This window comes from Sciurus vulgaris (assembly GCF_902686455.1).
Source record: "Sciurus vulgaris genome assembly, chromosome: 16".
Taxonomy (NCBI): Eukaryota; Metazoa; Chordata; class Mammalia; order Rodentia; family Sciuridae; genus Sciurus; species Sciurus vulgaris.
In genome coordinates, this window is record NC_136477.1 from 18,939,237 (window position 1) to 18,952,057 (window position 12,821).

The following is a 12,821-nucleotide window of genomic DNA, read 5'->3' on the forward strand; positions in this document are numbered from 1 at the left end:
TTTACCCCCATTCTTGCAATCATGCCAGAAGAATTTCAGACATGTCCCTCAAGGGTAAAAGGCAGGAATTTACTAGAAGGGATAGGAAAGGAAAAAGGGGACACTTTCAAAGGATAGAGTGCATCCTCTCAAAAGAGGAGAGGCAGCATGCCTCTCTTGCCTTCCAGTTTTATTGGAGGTCCCAGGGAAATTTCTAGAGGATCCTGCCCAGGTACACATTTTGATTTTTGACTGACAGCATAGGAACTGCATGAACTGCCTCCAAGAGGGTGGTGTGGTGCTTTAAAAGTAGGAGTTTTAAAGGAAATGGAGTCCTCTGTTTTCCTACCCCTTAATCAGTTTTTTACCTTGGAATACTCCTCAGCAAGTTTTCTTTGTGAAGGTCTTGATGTTTTAGTTGCCAGGGTAAATTAAGTTACGATAGTTTTGATGATAAGGGAGAGTCCACGCCACCTGATTTCTGTAACAGGATATTGAAACAATAGTTTTTCTTCAGGGGATGTAATTATGGCTGGAGGAAGTTTTGACACACCAGACCCCCATCTTCCAGGTGCTTATCTGTCAGTTTGTCCTTCCTAGCACCACCACCCATTCATGGCTCACTAGCTACTTATTAGTAATCACTCTACTGGATACTAAGTGTAGACTTGATTGCACACACTTGTAAGCCTGTGGCCAAGGCGAAGAACGGAAGTGCCCACTGAGTACAAGAAGACTGCAGCGCGCGCTCTGGAAAGCAGGAGCAAGCTCCGCTTAAATCATTTATGTCCCTCTCAGGGCTAGGTCACAGTTCGGGCAGTCAAATGGGGTGGGGAAGGACTGAGGTTGCTCTCGGTCCTTTCAGTTCCACTCACCCACATATGGGATCGCTTTTCCTGTCACTCAGGCCTCAGGGGGTGGGCACTGGGTCACTAGCCAATCAGGCTCTCGGGGGCGGGGCGGTGCTTGCGGTCCCGGCAGGCGCGCTCAGGGAGGAGGGGTTGTTCTGCAGACCGCGAGCCTGATGTTTTCTGCAGCCGCCGGGCTCCGAATCCCGTCTCAGTTTTTGTTGGCTGTGAACTCCACTGACCTCAGGAGCTGTAGGGAGGACGCCAGAGACTCCTCCCAAGCCGGAAAATGGTGAGTATAGGAGCCAGGTGTCCCCATATCCGGGAGGACGGCTGATTGCCATCAGCAAGAACCGGCTGTGGCAGGACTGGCCTCCCGGCGTCAGCTCCGGAGTCTGCGGCCGGGTCCGCCGCAGGCGCCGCTTGGCCCTCGGTCCCCTTACTGCCCAGGGTGGGGCTGGGCTGTCCGTCAGGAACCCCGCGTCCGCTCTGTTCTCAGCGCGGCGACTTGGGCCCGACTCCGGGCCCAGGCGCGCAGCTCTGAGCCCACAGCCAGCGTCTCCCCGGACTGGGCGGCGAGGACCGGGGAGGCGCTTTTTGCAAAACAGAATGTTTTAATTTCATTGAAGTCTAGGTTATCAATTTTCTCATTTTCACATCGTGCTTCTGGTGTCACATCTGAAACCTCATTACCAGACTCAAAGTCGTCTAGTTTCTCTGTTGTCTTCTAGAAGTTCTAAACTAACTTTGCATTTTACCTTTCGGTTTATGGTCCAGTTTTAGTTTTTTGAAAGTTGTAAAGTCTGTGTCCAAGTCAGTTTCTTCGCATATGATGTCCAGATAACGTTTGATGTTCAATAATGTTTATTGAAAAGATCATACTTTAATCATTTAGTTTCTTTTACTCCTTTGTCAAAGAACAATAGACTGTATTTTTGTGGGTTTATTTCTGTTGGCTTCCCCCACCTTTCTGGATTTTCTGTCCTGTTCTGTAGATCTGTGTTTATTACTTCCCAGATGATACACTATGCTGTCTATAGATGATTATTGTCTGTAGATGATTATGTATTCTTCTCACCCCCCACCCTCCAGTACTGGGAATCGAACCCAGGGGTGCTTTGCCACTGAGCTACGTTCCCAGCCCCTTTAATTTTTAAAAAATGTTTTAGAATTTTGAGACAGGGTCTCACTAAGTTGTCCAGTTTTGTCTCATATTTGCTGTCCACCTACCTCAGTCTCCCAGGTCGCTGGAATAGGGGTATCACTCTGCTAGAAGAGTTTTTTTGTTACTGAAAATATAACTTGTTAGGATTTTTATTTGGATTGTGCTCATGGACTCTCTCTCCACGTGTTTAATTTTTAATTTTTTTCATTAGAAATTTGTGGGTTTTGTTTTATAGTATTTGTGACAATTATATATAAGTATGTCTCTGTTTTAATCCTTGGTGCTATGTAAGTAGTGTTGTATTTTTAATTTCAAATCCAGTTCATTGCTGATGTACAGGAAAATTATGGGCTTTATTTTTTTAAGAAATTTTTTTTAGTTGTTGATGGACCTTTATTTTCTTTATTTATTTATATGTGATGCTGATGTTTTACATACACAGTCTACTTCTGTCTTCTGTGAACATTTATGTTTGTTAATTCTCAGTCTCAGTGGCTTCTCCTGTTTTCTTGAAGTATAGGTCTCCCCTCCCCCTCCCCTTCCCCCTCCTCCTCCCCGTCCCCTTCTCCCTCCCTCTCCCCTCTTCCTGTACTGGGGATTAAAACCAGGGGTACTCTACCACTGGGTCTCATCTCCAGCCTTATTTTGAGACAGGGTCTGGCTAAGTTGCTGAGATTGGCCTCAGCTTGCACTTGATACCCGTGCCTCTGCAATTATTCGTATGATCATATGATTTTTCTTATTTCATTTGTTAATGTAATGGTTACATTGATTTTTGATTTTTTTTTTTTCTTTTTGGGTGCTTGGAATTGAACCTAGGTCCTTACACATGCTAGGCGTGTGCTGTACCATATGTTTTTTTTTTAATTTTTGAACTTAATCAGCCCTATATACCTGTAATAATCTCTACCTGTTTGTAATATATAATTTAACAAATTCATTTTAAAATTTAATTTGCTAACATATATTAAAGATTTTTGCATCTATCTTTCTGTCGTTTTCTTTTTTTGTAATGTCTTATCTCGTTTTGTAAGTAGAGTAATGTTGACCTCATTCCATGAATTAGGAAGTGTTTACTCTGCTTTTATTTTCTGGAAGGAATTTTGGAGAATGGGTGTCATTTCTTCCTTAAATATTTGGAAGAATTCACCAGTGAGATCATCTGGGCCTTGCCCTGCCTGTTTGAACAGTTATGAGCCATTACTTCAATTTATTTAATACCTATAGACCTATTCATATTTATCTTTCCTTGTGTGCCTTTTGGTAGATTGTTATATCAAAGAGTTTGCCCATTTCATCAAAGTTACCAAATTTGTGGTCATGGGATTTTCATAATATTCCTTTTTGGTTTTATTTTAATATCTGTGTGATTCGTAGTGATGGGTGCTCTTTCATTCTGATAGTAATTTGTCTTTTTCTTAGCATGGCTGTAGGCTTATTGATTTTATAGATATTTTTTAAGGAATAACATTGTTGATTTTTCTTTATTGATTTTGCTTGTATTTTCTTCTCAAATTGCTGTTTTTCTGTGTTTGGTTTAGATTCATCTTTTTTTCCTCCATTTTCCTAGGGTGGAAAGTTAGAGTATTGATTTCAGCTCTTCATTTCTGGTGTATGCATTCTCTGCTTTAAATTCCTCCCAATTACTGCTTGTGCTTTATTCCACAAATATTTCATAAGATGTAATTTTTTTTTTTTTTAACCCAGGGGAGCTTAACACTGGGCCACATCTCTAGCCTTTTTATTTTTTTATATTTTGAGATAGGGTCTTGCTAAATTGCTGAGGCTGGCTTTGAACTTACAATCCTCCTGCTTCAGCCTCCTGAGCTGCTGGAATTATAGGTGTGCACTACCGTGCCTGGCTTCAGGTCTTATCTTGTAATGTGTTTCCTGGGCATGCACAAGGCTTTGTCAGTTCCCCAATATACCTGGGTGCTTTTGATTATTTTAATTACTTTTCTTTTTTTGATACTAGGGGTTGAACCACTGAGCCACATCCCCAGCCCTTTTTAATATTTTATTTGGAGACAAGGTCTCAGTGAGTTGCTTAGGGCCTCACTAAGTTGCTGAGGTTGGCTTTGAACTTGGGATCCTCCTGCCTAAGTCTCCCAAACTGCTGGGATCACAGGTGTGTGCCACCATGCCTGGTGATAATCTTAACTTCTGAAAGACTACAGATTGACTACAGTTTTCTTTTTTTTTTTGGGTGCTGGGGATCGAACCCAGGGCCTTGTGCTTACAAGGCAAGCACTCTACCCACTGAGCTATCTCCCCAGCCCCTTGACTACAGTTTTGACTACAGTTTTTGACTACAGTTTTTCTTGCTGGGCTTTACATGATCTGTTGTGTCAGTTTTCACCTACTGTTCCAGGTGGTCACATGCTTTTTGTTTACTTAACAACATTTTCAAGCAATTCCTGCCAATTTTCAACTGGCTTCTGACATAGATGAAATCAAGAAGAGAGCCTTGGTTTAGACCTTTGGATAGCCCCCAGACAGGTTATAGCATGCAGATGCAATAATTTGCAGGCAAGACCTATTCTCCTCTCCCTGGTTCCATGGGGTTCCATTGACTATGGTTCCATGCTAGGAACTGAGACTTCTGTCTTCGGGAGTGGTGCAAGGTGCCAGGGGTGGAACAAGGACCACTACCAACTCAACAAGGCTTTTCTACCATTTTTCACTGTTTTCTTTCTTCATTCACATTGTCGCTATAAATATTTGACAATTTTCAAGCACTTAGACAAAGTTCTCCTTTTTCCATGTTTCTTTGGAGGGACTTGTTTGGAATGGCTCATGGTACCATTTTTCTGACCTCATTCTTCCTGAACTTTGTTGTATTTTATTGGTCTAAATGATTTTCCTTGTGCTTGTTACACACATCTTGATTACTGTTGCTTTGAACTAAGTTTTTGAAATTGTGTAGTATGTGTCTTCCTACTTTGCTCTTTATCAAGATTGTTTGTATATTCTAAGCCCCTTACAATTCCATGTAAATTTCAGTATCACCTTTTTCTGTATGGTAGTTGCCAGAAGCTCAGTCCTTGTCCTTGGTGCCTATCCAATAATAAGGACAGGTTTTGAGAAAAAGAAAGAAGTTTTATTGATTTACTAGCAAGTGAGAAAAGCAATGGACTAAGGCCACAAAGGTTGCAAATCTAACACCAGGGGAAACAGAGGGCTTTTAAAAGGAGGACACAATGGAAGGTGGTGTCACACTCCTGTCATCTCAGCTCTTGAGAGACTGAGAGGTAGGAGGATCACAAGTTTGAGGCCAGCCTCAGCAAGTTAGTGAGACCCTATGTCAAAATAAGAAATAACAAGGGCTGGGGACGAGGCTCAGTGGCAAAGTCACTCTGGGTTCAGTCCCCAGTACCAAATAAATAAGTATGGGAAATACAAGCGCTGTGCTCCAGTATTATATCAGTAGATATAATTAATGGCCAACCTGTGTCCTTCAAGAGCCATCCAGTTCCCAGGCCTGGAGTTTCTTTATTCTTGTATCACAAGCCTAGCACAGGAAGAATGTTAATCTTGCTTCCCTCACAGTTGGGAACAGTAGGAGGAAAAGGGAAGAAGAAAAAAAAAATTGTCAATTTTAAAATAAGGCATCAGTGGTCAGGCATCATGGTTTATATTTAAAGCGTGAAGTGAACCCCTGCTGCACAGTCACCTAGGATTCTGATAGTTATTACACTAAATGTCTACATTGGGAACATCTTAGTGATTATTGAGCTTATTAATCTATGAACATGGGATGCTTTTTCCATTTGTTTAAATCTTCAACTTTTTCCAATAAGTTTTTTGGTTTTCAGAGTGTAATTTTTGTACTTCTTTTGTCAAATTGAAGCTGATATACTTATTCTTTGGGTGCTAATTTAAGTTCATTTTTCTAATGGCATTTTCAGGTACTCTGTTGTATGTGTATATGGTACACTGGGCTTTGCATATTCTGTTCCTTTTATCTTCGTGAACAAATATCCATCTGGGTTACTTCCAAGTTTTGAAAATTAGTGCATGATGCTGCTCTGTACAGCTTGGTGCCAGTTTTTGTGAGGGCCTGCATTTTTCAACTCGTTTAGGTGCTAATTTAAATGGGAATTCATCTTTGGGAGTTGGTTTGGGATTGAACAGACACCACTCTGCCACATGGGATGGGGTCTAGAATAATTCCCTCTCTGAAAATCAAGTGTATGATGATTTTAAAGATCACATTGCAGGAAATAGCAGTGGAATATGACAGGGGACATCTTCATTTATCCACTTTTTTGTTTGCTGAGGTCATTATCAGTTGGTTTACCTAATTGACTATTTGTCCTTCTCATCAATGTCAGAATTATCTACTTGACATTTTATTTGGCTATATCCCCATTACAGTGGGACTTTTTTCCGTACCTTGTTTTTTATCTTCTGTTAAGTGTGTTTTGGTTATTTTCCCATTTTTAAGCATGCGCTCATTCATAATTACTCTGCATATAAATTCTTTTATATTTCATGTATCTCAGATTTCTCCATTCTGTTTTTGTCCTTTAATTGCCTTGATTTTAGAACATTTTAGTTTTTCATTTTATTTTTTCCTAGCACTAGGGATTGAACCCAAGGCCTCATACATGCTAGAGAAGCGATCTACCACTGAGCTACATCCCCAGCCCTCAGTTCCTTTCTCTATGGCTTACTCTTCACATTATTTAAAAATGTTCTACCTATTGTAGTCAAGAGACATTTGCCAGTAACTGCTGAAAGTGTTCTGTATTTATCTTTCATATTTGAATCTACAGTGGATTGATGATTGTCCACAAAAGAGGGAGAAATGGAATGCATATTTCAAGTAGAGACCAGTTGGCCTTGCTCCATGTTTTAAAGTGCTTGTACCATCTCCCAGAGCTCAACAGTGCCTGCTGGATTATTACTATTATTATCATTCGTGGGTAACAGGCATTGAGCTTCAGGCTTCATGCATGCCAGGCAAGTACTCTACCAGTGAACTATACCCTCAGACCCACCTACTCTGCTAATCAACATTCTGTACAAATGCCAGCTTGTGGAAGACTCCTTTCCTTTTGTCTATTTGTTTTCTACTAATAGTAGGCTGCTCTGAATATTAGGTTTGTGAGGCAAGCCATCACTCTTCTTTCAGAAGACTTTGATCATTGTTAGACATTTGTTATTCCTTTTGGGTTTATAAATGTGAAATACTGAAGAGTCTGTTTTGGAGATTTATGGGATTTTGTGAGGTATGCTTTGGGAGAGGTGATGTCAGTGTGATACTGAGTTCTGTCTAAGAATGTGTGTCATCTTTCCACTGATTTGACTCTGCTTTGACATCGCTCAATAGAAATTTAAAAATCGTTCTGTTAGGATTGTTAAATATCCATCATTTATCATAGTACTTTATTAAATTTGGCCTGGAGTAAAGTGCTTGCAAGTTCCCAAATCATCTCTCTTGGTGTAAACACATAGGATGAGCTCAGTTCCCCAATGGACAAATTGTGACAACATGCTTGAAATAGTGTCTTTCAGGTAAGCTCATTAGACACTCGGTGCATACAGTGTTCATGGGGTCTAATCCTCTAGACACCACTGTGAGCCTGGAACAAATTAATAGACAGAAGGGAAGCTGGAGTTCATAAACTACTATATAGATCATTTAGGCACAGTGAAGCACTCTTATGATTTATGTTGGTGAATCACTCCCAAGCTCCAAGTTCCCTGTTATGAGCTAAGTTTGAACTATGTGAACAGACTTTGGAATTTAGAATTGCTTTTTTTTTTTTTTTTTTTTTTTGCATCAGGGATTGAACTCAGAGAGCTTATACACTGAGCCACATCTCCAGCCTTTTTTATTTTGAGACAGGATCTTGTAACATTATTTAGGGTCTTATTATTATAAGTTGCCGAACTTGGTTTTGATCTTGTGATCCTCCTGCCTCAGTCTCTCCCTAGTACTGGGATTACAGGTGTATGCCACCATACACAGCTAATGTTAACTCTTCATATCAGGTGGTAGGGCTTTGTTATGACAGGTATCAGAGACCAGCTCTACAAAGAGAAATGAAGGTGATCCAGCAGCACATCTTACTCCCTGAGCCGACTAATAAGAGGGGGGTTCTTCTTGCTGTTTCCTTTCTAAATAGCCCAATTCTAGCCCTAGAACTGCTGTGTGGCCGGGAGTGTCATCCAAGGACAAGAATTCTCATGACCAAGTCATGGAGTACACATTTGGAAACCACAGAATCATGTGAACCTTTTATGAATTGAGTATAGATCCTCTGTTTGTCAATTGACTCATTCTCCTGCACATGTATGTGGAATATTTTAGGACTCAGTGGCTTTTCAGGATGTGGCTGTGGACTTCACCCAGGCAGAGTGGGCTCTGTTGGATCCTTCCCAGAAGAATCTGTACAGAGATGTGATGCGGGAAACCTTCAGAAACCTGGCTTCTATAGGTAAGACCAGCATCATTCCTTCACCTAGTCAGTTACAGGACAAGTGTCCCTTGGTCATGCATGCTGTTTTGTCATTTGGAATGTGAAAAGGGAAGAATTTGGTGAAGGAATCAGGCATTGTTACAGTATATGTTGAACATAGAAACTAGTAATTTTTCTATTTCTTTTTTTTCGATGGTGGTGGTACTAATGATTGTACCCAGGGAAACTACCTACCTGCTACATCCCTAGTCCTTTCTATTATTTTTTTAAAATTTTGAACCAGTGTCTCACTTCATGGCCCAGGATGGTCTTGAACTTGCCATTCTCCTTCCTTAGCCTGATTACAGGTGTGCACCACTGCACCTGACAATTTTTCTATAACTTTTAATAATTCACAATAATTTTTTCTGTGTCCACATTTTAGGAAACAAGTGGAAAAACCAGAACATTGAAGACCAGTTTAAAACTCCTGGGAGAAATTTAAGGTAATTTGCAGGTATAAGAGGAAACAAGCTCCTTTTAAGGAATCCTAGCATGTCATAGAATGTTTAAAACAATCCAACGAAACAAACACAATTTTAAGTCTATTTATCATTAGGAAATTTGCAGCAGAGCTATGTACTTAAATGTAACAGAACTGTTCAGTGCTTACAGAATAGTCCACTTGTAAACTAAGAACTAATTACTAAGAACCTGCATATGTGAATGGTGCTGTTTTTTTTTTGGGGGGGGTGGTGCTGGGGATCAAACCCAGGGCCTTGTGCTTACAAGGCAAGCACTCTACCGACTGAGCTATCTCCCCAGCCCCATGCTGTTTTGATAATAGAGACAAGTGGGAGTCATGTTGCAGAGTATGTGGTCATTTTGCCAGACTTGGGAAAAATCCTACACATTCCCTGATTTGGGAGAGCAATGTAATTCCAAGACTAACTAATAAATAGATAGGTATTATAGTCAAACCATTGCTAATGCACTTGTCATTTTTTACAGAAGTTATGTGGTAGAGAGACTCTGTGAAAGTGAAGAAGGTGGTCAGTGTGGAGAAACCTTCACCCACACTTTAAGTCTTAATCCGAGCACGAAAATTCCTCCTCAAGTAAAACCGTGTAAATGCAGTGTGTGTGGAAAAGTTTTCCTGTGTCATTCATCCCTTAAGAGGCACCTGAAATCTCACTCCAGACACAAGTCACATGAATGTGAGGATTATGGAGAGAAGCCACATAAATGTGAACAGTGTGGGAAATCCTTCCTGTCTCTCAGAAGTGTTGGAAAACACGTGGCATCCCACAGGATTAAAGGCCCTTTTACTTGTGAGGCGTGTTTGGAAGTCTTTGGTTCCTCCAGTTCATTTCAAACGCATCAGCAAACTCACACTGCAGCAAAACCCTCTGACAGCCAGCAGTGTGGGAAGACCTCTGTTTGTTCTAGTTCATTTCAAACACCTGGCAGACTTCACACAGTAGAAAAATCTTATGAATGCAAACAATGTGGTAAAACTCTCAGTTCTTCCTGTTCCCTTCGAAGACATGAAAGAAGTCATAATGGAGAAAAACCCTATGAGTGTAAACAGTGTGGTAAGGCCTTCACACGTCACGGTTACTTTCGAGAACATGAAAGAATTCATGCTGAAGCAAAAACCTATGAATGTAAACAGTGTGGTAAAGCTCTCAGTTCTTCCAATTCCCTTCGAATACATGAGAGGACTCACACTGGAGAAAAACCCTATGAGTGTAAACAGTGCGGCGAAGCTTTCAGATGGCACAGCGACCTTCGAAAACACATACGTTTTCATATTGAAGAAAATCCCTTTGAATGTAAAAAATGTGGCAAAGCACTAAGTTCTCCCAATTCTCTTCGAATACATGAGAGAACTCACACTGGAGAAAAACCCTATGAGTGTAAACAGTGTGGAAAAGTCTTCCGATTTCAAACTTCCCTGATAAGGCATGAAAGAGCTCATGCTGGAGACAAATCCTATGAGTGTATACAATGTGGTAAAACTCTGAGTTGCTCCAATTCTCTTCAGGTGCACGAAAGGATTCATAATAAAGCACGACCCTATCAGTGCAAACAGTGTGGCGAAGCCTTCAGATTTCACGTTGCCCTCAAAGTGCACGAAAGAACTCATGCTGGATATAAACCTTACGACTGTCAACAATGTGGGAAAGCCTTCAGATGCCGCGGCTACCTTCGAAAACACGAAAGAATCCACACTGAAGTAAATCCCTACGAATGTAAACAGTGTGGGAAAGTGCTCAGTTGTCCCAGTTCCCTACGATATCATGAAAGGGCTCACACGGGAGAGAAGCCCTCTGTGTGTAAACAGTGTGGGAAGAGGCTCAGTTGTTCCAGTGCCCTCCAAAAACATAAAAGAATTCATGCAGACAGAAAAACCCTATGAATGTCACCAGTGTGGTAAACCCTTCAGATTTTCCATTTGTCTTCAGATGTGTGAAAGAACTCATGGAGGGAAATACTATGATTATAAAAAATTGTAGTGAAGGCTTCAGTTGTTCCAGATCTTTTTCAACACATGGATAAGGCTCACACTGGAGAAAAGCCCTATGAATGTATGAAATTTGTTGAAGCCTTTGTTCCAGTTCCATTTGAAGATAACGAAAAAAATGCATTCAGCAGGAAATCTCTATGAAGGACTGTGGCTGTACCTTTAGAGGCCCATAAAAATGTACACTGAAGATGGGTGTTGTATACCTCAGGGTGGGCGTAGGACTGAGACACCAGTAGTTTGGAAAATAAAGGAAAGCTTTTGATTTTTAACAATTGCATTAAAAGTCATGAGAGAACTCCCATTGGAAAGAAATCTCTAAAATGTAGGTAAAATTGAAACCCTAATACAAATTAATCAGTTTCACCACATGAACAAAATTTACATAAGTTTATGAATATAATATGTTTGTCAGTGGCTCACCCTTAAAAGAAGTTCTCTGGTCTATAAATTTCCATTTTTTTTTTTTTTTTTTTTTTTTTTTTTTTTTGCGGTGCTGGGGATCGAACCCAGGGCTTTGTGCTTGCAAGGCAAGCACTCTACCAACTGAGCTGTCTCCCTAGCCCATAAATTTCCATTTCTTTGTAAGGAAACATTAAGATGAGAATTCTGTTGGTGTAGTTGTGTTGGTTAACAAAGGGATAAATTCAGAGAAATGCCTTGTTAGGCAATCTTTGTTGTGTGAAGTTATAGAGTGTATTTAGACAAATCTAGATCGTATAGTGTACTACCAACAAACCTTAGGCTAAATGCTGTTGCCTGTTTCTTTTGGGCTCCAACCTGTACATTATTGTATTTAGTACTGTAGGCAACAGTAACTCAATGATAAGTATTTGTATATCTAAACACACCAAAACATAGAAAAGATACAGTAAGGATATGGTATAAAAGATCAGGGTGGATGGCCCACAATTGTTGTAGCTTCAAGGTCAGCCTGGGCAGATTCTTGAGGTCCTGTATGAAAATAAAAAATAAAAAGGTTTGGGGGAGTAGCTCAGTGGTCCAGTGCCCCTGGGTTCAATATTCAGTACTGCAAAAATAAAATAAAAGATAGACCTGTACAAGATACTTCCTGTCATAGAACTTGCTGGTGTTCTGATGGGAGTGCTTGGTGAGTCTGAGTGATCGGTGACTGCACGTGAAGGCCTAGGACATTGCTGGACACTACTGTTGACTTTGTACACACAGACACTCCTAAATTTATGAAACTCCTAATTATACTGAATTTATAAAAATCATTTTATCATCAAGAATAAATTAACCTCAGTAACTTTGTCACTTTATAAACTTAATTTTTTAAATCTTTTTCACTGTTTTGTAATAAACACTTAGCTTAAAACACAAACAGGCCGTGCATGGTGGGGTACACTTATAATCCCAAAAGCTCCGGAGGCTGAGACAGGAGGATTGAGAATTCAAAACCAGCCTCAGCAAAAGCGAGACCCTAATCAACTCAGTGAGATCCTGTCTCTAAATAAAAAGTATAAATAGGGCTGGGAATGTGGCTCAGTGGTCAAGTGCCCCAGAGTTCAATCCCTGGTAACATAAAAAAATTTTTTTTTAAAAAAAACCAGATCGTATGACTGAATAAAGCATTTTGTTTATGACTATTGTATAAACATTTATTCATTTTGTTATTGTTTACTTTTTAATGTATTTTGTTAAGGACTAAGATATAAAGGCATCAGCCTCAGCTCACACAGGTCCAGAATCTCCAAGATCACCTCATCTGTCCCAGGGGACATGCTTCAAGAGCAGCAACCCTTGGAGCTATCATTTCCTATCATGACTGCTTTCTGCTGGAACCCTTTTTGCTGTTGTATGATACTGGGGTGGAACCCAGGGCTGCTGTCCCACTGAGCTCCATCCCCAGCCGTTTTCATTTTTCATTTTGA

At 40.4% G+C, this 12,821-nt stretch overlaps 1 protein-coding gene across 1 annotated transcript; it reads left to right on the plus strand.

Annotated features, from left to right (window-relative positions):
* The first annotated feature begins 942 nt into the window (after positions 1 to 942).
* Positions 943 to 11,281, plus strand: LOC306647404 (uncharacterized protein). The gene is made up of 4 exons (XM_079116749.1): positions 943 to 1,119; positions 8,312 to 8,438; positions 8,845 to 8,905; positions 9,411 to 11,281. The coding sequence occupies exons 1-4, from the start codon at positions 1,117 to 1,119 to the stop codon at positions 10,819 to 10,821; spliced, it is 1,602 nt and encodes a 533-aa protein (XP_078972875.1). The 5' UTR covers positions 943 to 1,116; the 3' UTR covers positions 10,822 to 11,281.
* Positions 11,282 to 12,821: the final 1,540 nt, after the last annotated feature.

Coding starts and splice junctions, on each gene's coding strand:
- LOC306647404 (XM_079116749.1), top strand. Junction 8,439..8,844: donor CAGAAACCTGGCTTCTATAG/GTAAGACCAGCA, acceptor TCCACATTTTAG/GAAACAAGTGGAAAAACCAG. Junction 8,906..9,410: donor ACTCCTGGGAGAAATTTAAG/GTAATTTGCAGG, acceptor CATTTTTTACAG/AAGTTATGTGGTAGAGAGAC.